This window comes from Tyto alba, unplaced genomic scaffold, assembly GCF_018691265.1.
Source record: "Tyto alba isolate M040663 unplaced genomic scaffold, T.alba_DEE_v4.0 Super-Scaffold_2, whole genome shotgun sequence".
In the NCBI taxonomy this organism is placed as follows: domain Eukaryota; kingdom Metazoa; phylum Chordata; class Aves; order Strigiformes; family Tytonidae; genus Tyto; species Tyto alba.
The window spans coordinates 88,368,133-88,381,265 of record NW_024881282.1 but is presented as its reverse complement, the minus strand read 5'-3'; the positions used below and the strand labels follow the sequence as shown (position 1 = coordinate 88,381,265).

The 13,133-nt window shown below is 41.9% G+C and overlaps 1 protein-coding gene across 1 annotated transcript in view; it reads right to left on the bottom strand.

Annotated features, from left to right (window-relative positions):
• Positions 1 to 13,133, bottom strand: part of EXOC4 (exocyst complex component 4) — a 410,569-nt gene that overhangs the window by 341,991 nt on the left and 55,445 nt on the right. The window contains exons 6-7 of the mRNA XM_042793039.1: positions 8,863 to 9,106; positions 1,099 to 1,276 (exon numbers count right to left, since the gene is read on the bottom strand). Of these exons, the coding sequence (XP_042648973.1) occupies positions 1,099 to 1,276; positions 8,863 to 9,106 (422 nt within the window). The remainder of the gene's footprint in view (positions 1 to 1,098; positions 1,277 to 8,862; positions 9,107 to 13,133) is intronic.

Below are 13,133 nucleotides of genomic sequence, written 5' to 3'. Positions count from 1 at the left end.
TTGATTAGAAAACCCAAAACCCCATCATTAACCTCTGGCCAGACCTTCCCAATCAAATTTTTGCAAGAACAATATTGAAGGGAAATGGCAATTTGTATCATGGAATAAACTGATCCAGATTGCTTTAATAAAAAGACTACCTCCTCTAGGAAGACAAATAAGTGAGTAAGGAGACAGTGAACATGATCAGAGGACTGTACCTTACAATTACCATGGCCAAGAAGTGTCTAAAATCACATCGTGCTCACAGTTGGGTCGTATTTGTGTAAGCAAAAAAACTCAGTGCCTCACTGCACAGTCAAACAAGCCTTTAGATTAACAGCTAAATAGACCTGTGCCCTACAATGAAAAACTGCGTTAGAGTAGGAGGCAGAGAGCATTTTTCACCAACAGGCCAAAGGTGGAATGACCATCATAAATCTCGCCACCTCTTTTAACTAATACCAGGCTCATTTCTTTAACTTCCTTGTCCAAATACCAGTGTGGTGTACATCCGTGTACTATACATAAAGACAATTCCAAAATAAGTAACTCTAATGTGCACGTGTTAGCATCACAGCAAGAATAAGAGAACAGACATCTGACAGATGATAACTCTGCTGCTTGTGAGAGTCCCAGATACTAAGGTGATAGTACCAGAATAAAGCCTAAGCAAGGTACAGCTTTAGTATGCTACAGTTAAGAATACGAATCAAATAAGAATTCCCTGCAAATGTGCTGGCAGCAAGTGTCTCAGCTGACTATAACCAAGCTATGATGACAAGAGGAGACAAGCGATTAGAGCTGTGACACTTTATAAGACAGGCATGACATGGTAACACAGAACAAAAATGTCACTGTTCGAAAGCTTCTGATAAATCACTTGGTAGGCAAAAGGAATCAACCTTTCCATACACCACAAGGATGAATCCACAGGATTTTTTTTGCTGATATTTAAGCTCCCTGGAGTTTAACAGTCTGTTATAAAATATGGCCACTTACCAAAAACCAAGATGAATTCCAGCACAGCTGTCTCTTGAGTATCACAGGTATTCTCTCGTATTCTAGTTTCAGAAAGCTGTTTCAGGTTGAAAATGTGCCCACCTGAAGGCTTCTTACCTGCAAGACATCTTGGATCTTCACCCACACATCAACCATGTCATAGAGCTTGATATCACCATCATACTGGCTGCAAGGAGAAGCCACTGTTTGCTGAAGGTGTCCAAGGACAACAGAGTGTGCAGCAGCCACGGCGTTGAACTTGTCGAAGAGAAGCTCCAGCAGTTCCAGCAGTAACCTGTAAACCACGAAGACAACCTCTGCTCAGTTTCCAGAAGACACCTTGGGCACACAGTCACTCAGGACGTCAGAGCAGCAGGCCAGGAGTCAGAAGACTCTGATTTCATACACCCTGTTTCGGGAGAGATGCTGCGTGCGAGCTGGGAGGTCACCTCACTTCAAACCCTCTCTGTGGGCTTCAGGTGAGTAACTTCAGCTGTTAGCAGCTCAGGGTTGGTACCTCAATGCTTCTGAGGATCTTCCTTCTAACTCCCTCCTCTATATCAGAGTTACTTACCTTTAATTTGTTCTACTTAGGGGTGTAGGAAGGACAAATGTGTTAGTAACTACACTTCCGTACCATGATATGAGAGATCATTTTAAGTTCCCAGAGTGAGCTGCAGACAGGGAAGGAGGCTACGTGCTTTTCCCCCAGAAGAAAGCACGAGTCTCAAGTCAATAAAAATTGACTTACCCATACAAACAGAACACGAGATATTCATGTTCAATTATGAAATGAGTACTATAGCAGGTTTTAAACAATATGAAAGATGAGAAAACTAAAGCATCAAGCCTCATCAACTATGTCAGTTACCAAGATTTTACTACAGGATGCAAGGGGCTACAGCTGTAGCCTCATCTAAATGTACTACACTTGACCTGCTCCTATGGCTTCCTTATTGCCCCATTATTGTAATTAATGCACCTTTGCAAAGTCCTAAATATTTTGTGATAAGGCAATGACTCATCACATTTTTTATTATTTGGGAAAAGAAAAACTATGATCAAGTTCACTGACGTTTAATGAGCAATTCAAGTACACACGTAACCCCAACAAAATGTGAAGATAACACTTCCCAAATCCATATGTCAGGCACTTCTAGCTCTGACAGACAGGCTCCATCGCATTTTACTGCAGCAGCTGAGGAATTAGCACATGCTTTCCGTGTCTTCCCATCAGAAATTGCTATCCCCAGAGCAGGACAGAAAATCTGCAGCAGAATCAGAGTTGCACTCACTCCTTAACCACCACACTGCAGTCTTCTGTGTTAGTTAACACTCGCTAATGAGGTGTGTGCTCATGCCTCAGCCACTTCACTTCTGAGTGCTCAGTATGGGCCTACACCCACTTTCATCTGCTCTTTAAGCCAGCAGCTGGATAGTTAAGTGGTGTAAATCAGAAGCTGTTGCACATTAGCTGTTGTTTCCACCAGAGAGAAGTAGTGGCCTGGCATGATGCTGTGGCTAAAACCTTAGCCTACAGCAGTCCTACGCTGAACTTCTACTCTGTGAAAGACAGCAGCTGGCTATTGTTCCTCAAAAAAAAAAAAAAAAGAAGTACTAGCAGCTTACTGTGTCTCATTCATTTACTACAATTTTACATATATAGATATATATGCACAGCATTATGTGTCAACCTTTTTGGGAAATCTCACATGGGCCATTTGCCTACTGATGATGCCAACCACACAGCTCAAATGATTACACAGAACAGCACTTTGATTCAACAGAAAGAGCCACTGGATACGTCTGGGAGGGTACAGTGAGGCACAGCAGGTCAAGTGGCCAGACAGGTCACATTAAAAACAAAGATGTGTTTAGGTATCACAGTACACATCAGAAACACAGGGACATTAATACTGTCATACCTTAAGTGACTGCAGAACCAAGACAAATATTTAAGCAAAACAAAAGAAACTGGTGCGTATCTAAACCTTCCTCCTATTAGCAACATTAGTAATGAACGTCTAAAGGAAAGTGTTGTTGTTACTAAGAGAGAAAACACTGCTTTTTTTAGAGCTCCTTATGAATTTAAGTAAGATGCTGGCAGAAGTATACAAGACATAATGGTAAAGACAGCTATTATCAATATTAACATTATTACATTTCAATATGGGAATGCCCAGTGTGGAAGAAAAGCCATTCTCTTCCATTTAGGCTTGGTATAAAGCTTAATAAATATCCTGTCCAACTGAAACTGCGAACGTGCTGCTGTGGAATGACCTATACATCATCCTCCTTCCCCAAGTACTGTTAGTCCATCATCAGCATTATCAGTGATGGGGCAGGACAATATGCAGGCAAGGCTGCCTGAAAAAACACCCTCCATCGCTGTTAAGCAACTATTTTCTCCATCCCACTCTCAGACACGGGAGAGGCAGCTAGTATTTGAACAGTCCCTAAGAGAGAGAAACTTCTCATTGCAGGTGACAGAGGGGCAGCTGGGGCAAGTGGCTGGTCAGCCAGAAGCCAGACAAAAATAGGAAAAAAACCTGATGTACAAGAACTTGGAAAGACGAAGAACTTCATGCTGGTGGAAGCTGCATACAGACTTGGTTGAAATGCCAAAAAAATATAAAATTATGGGAGCACATTAATCAGTGTAAGCCCAACTTCCACTAACATCCCATTACAAATGAAATGTTAGTTATCTATATACCTCCTTGTTGCCCCAAAAAAGTACAATTTTGCGGAACCAAACTAGCTGGATAGTTTGACAAATCCATTTTTTTTGTCCCTAGGTGAGCCTGACTTCACATTATCAACTTGTTTATGGAGTCATTACTAAAATAATATTAAGTTGAGCAGAGTTATTTCGTTTCAAATTCTAGTATCTTCTTATTCTCAAGTTGCAGACTGATAGACATGAAATCTCTGCAATCAACATTCTTTGATGGTGCTAACTACCATTCTATTACATTTTCCATTCTCAACTAACATCATACTTCCACATCCCCCTATTTTCAAATTAGCCACCACCTCTTAACTTAATTTTCTTTTCTCTAAAAGTCTTCTAAACCTGTCAGGTCATTTTTGAAACAAGGTGACCTAACAGAGACACAGACTGTGTCTGTGTCAGACAGCCAACAAGACAAAACAGCATAAAATAATATGGCCTAGATTTTATGCATATGGGGTTGCAGCACCGAGTGACCTGAGCAAAACACGTACAGAGAATGACAGGAGACTGGCTTAGGCAATTTGTCAAAGCAATCTCATAACCCCTTCACCGAAAAATATGGTAAGTTTGTTGAGAGACAGTGACACATACCTGGAAGCAACTCCTATTGTCCAGACATAACGGAGAATGAACTGATGCAGAGTGACTGCTGCCACTTCAACAAGGTCGCTAACGACAGTTCATGCATTTTAGCAGCAGTAATGTCCCTTACCCGGTCAGAGTGCTGGTGTGTATATAATTTCTGTATTTATTTTAAAGCCTCCAGATGAGGTAAAAAAGCCAGAAGTGTGTTACAAACATGTAGGGAAAAGTGCATTGAATCTGATCGACAGGATTTAGTAGCAAAAGAGTCAATACACCATCTCCTCCTGGATTTACATGTATCCCTACCAGAAATCTTGTCCCATAAATATGGCCCTCGAATAGGCATACGTCCAGATTATTATTCTGAAGTCAACAATCTTCCATAATTCAAGAGACCCACGGGTTCATATAGCAGTACCCCAAGCTAACACAATATGGCCTCTTCTATGATGCTTTGTCCTCCACAACCCAAGATACGTATTTCTAAACATGAAGGTTGAGACACGCTCTAATGAGCCACTAATCAAGGATAACGCAATAGCAATTCCTGTATTTAAGCCTTTTTTCATAAACTTGGCCCAAGCACAGGTATCTAAAAAGTTTAGAGAACTTACTTGGACTTTGAGAAAATAGTCCACTTGAAATTAAGCTGAAATCAGCCACGACTAGATGAGATTCAAGCATTGTTTTCAAAATTACCGGTGACAAGGAACTACTAGGAACCTGCTACTGCCCTTTATCAGATTTCACTATCTCTGTATCATTCACATTTCATGCTGCTAAGTGCACATTAGTAAAGAGGGTTTATATTCATAATAAAGTACCTTACAGACGAAGATGTTCCATCTGGTTAGGCCTATCCCCAGTCTGTTATCCTACATGATTTCATCTGTGGTACATGTTTTAGGAAACTTAATAATCGGCTGTACCACAGAGCCATGCAAGTCTTTGCTTTGAGACCCCCCTATATCCTGTGGTGAGACGGCAGGGTGTCCCCCCCCACCACCCATGAAGATCTACGGTGGAGCAGACATTGATTTATGGCCTGTGGCTTCCACCTGCTTCATCAAGGTGCTGCGCCCGAAGAAGGCCGGGGTCTCATGGGAAAAGGCAGCCCCGCTGCTGTAATTCAGTTCTGGGAGGATTGCAGCATGGGGGGGTGTCCCACACCGGAGCAGCTCAGGAAGGGCTGCAGCCGTGGGAGAGAATCCAGTCGGAGAAAGTTGGTTACCCACGACGGAGCAGTGTGGGGAACGCTGCGGCCCGTGGGAGGGACTCATGTCAGAGAAAGTTTGTGGAGGACTGTCTCCTATGAGAGGGGGACCATGATGGAGCAGGGGGAACAAGTTCCAGAAGCTCCCCCCACCAAAGATGGAGGGAAGTGGCAACACTGCCTGCACCCCCCATTCCCTGCCCCTGCGCCACTGGGGGAGGAGGTAGAGATATCGGGAGCAGAGCTGAGCCTGGGAAGAAGGGAGGGGTGGGGGGAAGGTGTTCAAGATGTGGCAATGCTTCTCACTGTCATACTCTGTTACATGTTGTTAGTGTCTGTAATAAACCTATGTTCTTTTCTTCTTCCCGTAATGAGTCTGCCTTTTGCCTGTGACCATAGTGGGTGATCTGCCCCTCCTGGTCCTATCTCAAAACCCAAGCCTGGCTTATTTGTTCCTTCTCATTGCTGGGAGGGAAGGGAGGAGGGAGCGGCTGTGTGGTGCTCTGTTGCCCTCTGGGGGAGCTCAAACCACGACACCCTCACCAGCAAAAAAAAAAATATACTTCTGCTATTATATGGACGTCCTCAGCATGTCTAGTGTCATCTTCAATAAATAAAGCTTTCCAGTTCCACACCAACTCTACTCAGCTAGACTGCAGTGCTCAAACCAAAGGGCAAGGAGAGTACACCCATGACGGAGGAGACCACGCATCATCAACACTGCAATTATTGCTTGCTCTTGGGCATGTGCTTATTAACAAGCGTGGTACACACCACCTAGTAGAGCACAGGCAAGACTTGCTCCTGGCAGGCTTAGAGGGGCTACAGGACTTCCACGTGAGAAAAGCAGACTCCAGGAGGCTCTGAGGAGCCCCGTTAGCTCTACAAAGAGAGCGCCCAGAGATGCAGAAGAGCTACCGTTACTCTCTGGGAGCTGCCTAAGTAGCTTTAGAGTCATAACAATAAAAAATAAAATTCTTGATCTTAAAAATTTATGAGCAATTACTAATGTTTTTAAACATAAATGTAAAAGGTGGCTGCACAACTCAACATGGAAAAGCTTAATAGATAAGGAAGCAAGAGGCAGTCAAATTTTAAAACGTAAGAAAAATGACATCAGTGTCTCTTCCGTCTTAGTAGCAGTTACCAGATCTGCAGCTTTTATGGCCAGGTTCTAGAAATTATTTCTCTCTTGTACAATGAGAAGGCTCTACATAATTGTGAACGGGGTCTCAAAAGGAATTACACCAGCACCTCCACAAGCAGATTATCAGCCTCATCCTCGCCGGGAGGGAAATGCCACCCTTTTCATACGGAAAAAACTAAGAGCCAAGCTTTGAGAGAGACCACACAGCAATGAAGAAATGTGTGTAACTTGTTCTGTTCCCACTGAATGAGCCGCGGGGAACTTGTCCAGCAGAAGGCTCAATCTCCGGCCTCAGACCCTGCAGGCCCCTCCGCCATCTTATTAGTCATTTTATTTGCCAGAAGTGAGAATTTTAATGGAAGCCATTTAAAGTACAGTAGCTAAATACAGGCACTGAGCTCAGTGACAGAGACTAAGAGGCATTCAAGTGTGACTAGTTTTAAGGTGAACTGAAAAACATTTTACTGACTGAATCGTGAGGTCGGGTAAGCACTGTGGCTCACAGCCTAATGAATATTAAGCAGTTTCAGGTGCTGCATCATGCTCAAATTTGGGGTCTTACAGAACTCTCTTGAAATCGTAGGACCTCGTTGTTCTGATTTATCTTCCTCTTGAGAGCAGGAAAGTTGCTTAGTTTTGATTTAAAACTAGCTAATTTAAGGGGTAGTACACCTTTCCATATAATAATTTTTCTTTCTTCAATATAAATTAATTCACCTGCTCGTGGCAAACTTCACATGTAATTTAGGTTTAGAATCAGTTCTAGTTATCTCCTTATTCAACAAGAATTCACAGTACTTTCCATAGCTCTAGAATATAAGCATCTTAAAGGTTCATAAACTCCTATTAAACACAAATCAAAACCCGTTAGACTTCTTTGGACCTTACTCAAACCTCTGGACAGGTTAATGTCATTGAAGCATGATCTGATTGAGTTTATCGGTTTTGGTGGACAACCAGTAGCCATACAACCTTTCAAGACTGATTCATAAAACAACTATCAAGCATATGCTATGCTTCCTCTTGGCATCAGAAACTGAAATTCTGCAATCTGACCCACCTGAAGAACTTCTTGTTATTTCACTAAGTTATCAGCACTGCAACTTTACGAATTCTTCAAAACATAACTGCTTCCACAGAAATGATAATGATAGAACTTAAAAAAGAAGTCTTTCAAGTCAAGCTAAACTTGTCCTTCTTGGCAGTGATTTTCCACTACAAATATTACATATTATGAAGATGTGTATTTTCGTTTTCATTTCTCTTTTCCACCATTATTTCCATTTGGACAGTGGTCATCACAATGTACAGTATCCCAAATTAATATTTCACCTAGAAGTGATAAGTAGCCCTTATAATGTTCTATTTTCCAAACAACAGTTCTACTGACTCCTGAAGAATGGCAGAAATGTAGTTCTCTGTTGGCTTCCACACCTTGCTATTAATGTAAATGGGGCTGCAAACCATTTAGAAACTTGGCCATATATTTAGTCATATAATTAGCTCCATACGTGATTTCAAAGCTTTCCACCTGCATCAGCTTAATTAGACTCTGCTACACTTAAAATAAATAACTGAGCTGAATCTTCTCTTTTCAAGTCATATTATGTAGGAACTTAAAGATTTCTTTGGCATCAGGACCAGTGTAAAGCCATGATTCAGTGCAACACAAGAAGATAGTATTTGTTTTGGCACCAAGTGTTCTTTACACCATACGTAGCAGCAATCTGAAACAGCATTACAATTCAATCTGTTGTAAAGCCGCTTAAAATGAAAGGTTAGGTTAAAAAAAATAAAATCAAGTGCTTAACATAAAGCACCTCTTGCTACTTAAATAATGCTGGCTTCTACTGTGCTTCCACCTTCAAATCTGCATTTCAAACATCTATTTAGCCAAACGATTCTCTTCAAGGGCCAAGCACAGAAGGAAGCGTCGTCTTTTCCCACATCCTTAGCTGAGAAGCAACAATGCCTCCCCTTTCTGAACACAGTTCTTAAATTCCCAAGCCTTTCAGGTGCTCAAGGCACATCAGCGTTTTAGGGAGACACAGGCATTGAAGAAAATTTTACCATTTCAGATCTCTGCTACTACAAACAACAACATGATTGTCATTCCTACAAATGGCAATTAACAGGTACAACACCCTTCTAGAGACTTTTTTTGTAGCAACCAAGGTTCAGTGGTTGAAATATCCTTACCTAGGCTGATTTTCCTGGGAAAGATTCTCCCCTCTCTGGTAACCATTGTCCGCCACCTGGGTTGTGGATCGCTTAACAATCTGCTTGAGTTCTTGTTCTAAGCGATCCTGGATGGCCTTCACCGTTTCAGGGATTTTTTTCAGCTTGGCCAGCCCTTTGATGAGTATGCCCATGAAGACAGCGCTGTTCTCCTCTGGATCCAGTTCCACATCATCTTTAATTTCCAGAAGGCTTGTTTCTCTCACTGGAATTGATTCAAAAAGGCACAATCCAAGATTTAAACTATTAAAACCAACACTTAGCACCATGCAGAAGCAGCATACCAACTCCTTTGCCTTCACAGAACTCCCACCACTTTGAGCAAGCAAGGAAAAAAGAAGGATATCGGCAGCACTCAGATTCTGGGGGGAGGCAGTGGATATTTCTGTTTGCTTGGGGGCTTCCCTACATATAAATATGACAGCCTTCTCAGCTGACTGATTTTGAAACAGAGGTCATGGTGTAAATTACATGTTAGGAAGCAGAGGAAGTCTGGTGCAACTAAGATAGTCATAAACGAGAAGGTATCACTATAAAACCCTTGAATCTGTTTCAAGAAGCTAAAAGCCCTAAATTTCTAACCCAGCTGTTTTTCTTTACTATATTCTTCATAAGAGAGGAATTTTCATTATAAACAGTATCAAGCTTAACAGACTTCTGATGAATTCGGCAAAGTTTACACTGCCAAAGTGAATGATTGTTTGATGTTATCCTATTCTGCTTTATTATGTCTGTCAAGGGGTTGATGAAGTTACTCAAAGCTTTTAGCAAGGCTTCTAGAAAGAAGCAGTGAGAAGAATTAGAGAGGATATTATGGACACAGTCCTCCTGAAGATACAGGGATTGCAGCAAGGAGAAATTCTGTTGCTAAGCGACAAGGAAGAGAAAAGCAAGAGGTACGATGCTTGTTTTAACTACATTCATTAAGCAACATCTCTTAATTTACAGCTAACACCCAGCAACAACAAAAGCATCTGTCTGTTAAAGACTGGGTGAAACATTTAATAAATATATTTAAACACTTCTGCAAAGTAAGGATCTGCAAGGCAAACTCAACTAAAGCATCTTGGAAGATCTGCGGTCACGCGTTTGTTAACAGCCGGAGCGGCAGTACAGGGACAAACAGCACTGGAGTATATGGCTGAAGCTGTGCCATCCACCATGCCATATCCTTGCATGGAAATTAAAACCTAACGGCCGTTTCATCTTACTGGTGCTGAACTCTGATAAGGGCTGTTGGATGACAGATGATTCCTGTGGTTTCAACTGCTCAAGAGATTTTTTTTTTTTTTTTTACTTAAATCAAAACTTATCCAAGCATCTGAATAAACGTCACAAGATCCACCAGAAGGATTTAAATGACATGGCAGAAATGAAAAATGGCATGTCACAAGTAGCATGCAGCCCTGTAGCTGCCTAAAGCTCTGACACTCCGAACAGAAGAGCAGCAGCACTACCTAAGTTAGCACAAGATCAATAAAACAATGTCTCAAAAAGCCCGTATGGTGCCGCTTTGTAAATAGCATCACAATAAACAGGTAACACTTATTTCAGTGTCAGCTTATACCAACCTCCACAGCAGAAATTGTTTCTTTCCATCAGGGTAATCCTGAACATGGCACCTCTGGCTCAAACCAAACTCACCCTTCACACGCTCTTGCATTTCAAACTAGAACACTGGTGACACGGCAAGGCAAGAGCAAGGGGAGAATGGGTGCTGTGAGGTCCTCACACATCACAGCGGAGAATGACATCAGGGTTTAGGTAGTGAACACCAGGGAGATACTATTTTACTCTCACATTTTTTTCCAGTTACATTTGGGCAAGTTATGGGGCAAGCAACTAGAAACACGCAGAACGCATTGCTTAATGGCAAAAAGAGCAAGGATAATGTAAGAGATACTTCAAACACACATAAGCAATAATACCAATTAGAAGTTAACAACTGGATGCACACGTATTTCTGCTCAAAGCTCTCATCTATCACTCACCTTTCAACCCACGAGGCTGCAAAGCAATTTGTGAGCTGTGTACATGGTCTACCCACTTTGTTAATGCTACTTGTTATTCTCAAATAAACCACAGCATGCCAGGCAAAAACACAGAAAATGAACGCTTTGGAACAAGAGCTGTGGAAAAGACAGCACTGGAAATGCTAGAGGAAAAAAGGTTTTAACTTACTGGTTTTTGAAAAAAAAAAAAAAAAAAAAATCTCATTCCTCTGACTTCAATGCAAAGATTTCACAGCCTACGCAACCTTTCAGAGGACAGGTCCCCGTCATTACGCTGCAGCCCCTTTGTAAGCAGGCTGTAAATTATTCTTAATATCACACAGTGAAAACCCAAGAGGGAGGAAATACGGCTGTAACCAAATGTGAGGACAGCATTTAAGAGGACTAAAGGCAGCAATCTTGCTGAGAACTCTGCCGGCACACTAAGATGAACACTCTCCCATTTTCAAAAGATCAAACCAATTTTGAACACCCTCAAATAGTCAGGACACTGATTTACATCTCTTACAAACAACAGCAAAGTGAATAGTTCAATATCTAGCAGCAACAGTGGTATGTAAGTTTTGTTAGATCTGCTCTTTTGATGAAACAGTAGGGACCGTGTTTCCTGCGCATTGTGCCTATTAAACAGGTATCCTGGGTAGCTCTGGGGGCCCGTTTATCTGTAAAATCTGACAAGATCCCAACCCTAGGCAACTGAAGGTGTTCTTCATTTCCTGCGTCTCCCCCACTTCAAACATCCCCTTCTACCATTTCATATCATCAAAGGGTTACCTGACCATAAACCCTTGGCCCAGGAATGAGTCCCTTTTGGCCCTTACCTCTTCGAAAAAGGCATCAAAGTAGACAGGCGTTTGCAAAGATGTTCACCTTTAAAACTGCAGTCCCACATGCTATTCTCTGTGGGCAGAGGAACTCCAGGGGTGGAAGAAGCCATCCCTACAGATCAGCTCTCAGAAGTGAAAGCTCTGCCTGTATTTACTCTTAAACTGAGATTATAAACAACTTTGTTATTCATCTGTACCAAGACAAAAGCGTAAGACTGTCAGAACCAATTCCTAGCTTTCTACATTCACCAGTTTCTACCTGAAATGCATCTGTAGCACACATGGCCCTTTAAAGAGGGAAGATCATCATTCACACCAGAAACACTGGCTTTATGTAGAAAAGCCAAGAATTATTCATTTATGCTATGGATGTTTGCAACAACTGCTCTCATAAATGGTTCTAAATTGTGGGTCTGGTATTTGATTTGATTAACCTCGTCCTCCTTGTGATTCATCAAAGAGAGAAGGAGGAAAGAAAAAAAAGTCCTATTTCAATTAAAACCAGCTTCGCTCTCTTAAAAATAATACAGGTAGAAAACACCAAGGAATTCCATGGGATTTCTTCAGTAATACCAAGAAGCAAGTTTCCCCACCCTCCTTGAGAGCATAACAAGTGAAATGTGATGTCGGCAAATAAATATTTTCAAATTTAAATTATTACAGTGGTTCTTCCCCAACACGATGAAGCCTTAAAACTTCCATTTGCAGTTTTACGCTAAAGAACCAGCTTCAACTTAACTTTGTTGTCCCATCTCAGCTATCAACTCTCAAACATAGCACCATGCAAACCAAAAGAAATACTAGATTGTATGAAGCTTGGTTGTGGCTTTTCCAGACTGCTTTGACATGTAACTGGAAGTGCTTTTAGTTAAACTGACCTCTTTAAAAACCTAAATTTCCATATCCCCTAATGATTTCAAGGGGAGTTTCATGGTTTAATTCCATTCAAAGATGACACCAAATCACAGAATCGGATAAAATGGTTGAAGTTGGCAGGGAAATCTGGAGGTCATCTGGTCCAACCTCCCTCCCCAAGCAGAGCCACTCAGAGCCCGTGGCCCAGCACTCGGACCCGATGGCTTTTGGATATCTCAAAGAATGGAGATGCCACAACCTCCCTGGGCAACCTGCGCCAGTGCTTGGTCACCCTCAGAGTGCAAAAAAAAAAAAACCTAAACAAAACAAAACCAAACCACAAATGTTTCCTGGTTCAGAGGGAACCTCTGTTTCAGTTTGTGCCCACTGCTTCTGGTCCTGGCCCTGCACACCTCTGAAGAGAGCCTGGCTCCATCCTCTTTGCATCCTCCCCTCAGATATTTATATACATTGTTAAGATCCCTCCTGAGCCTTCTCTTCTCCAGGCTGAACAGTCCCAGCTCTCTCTCAGCCTTTC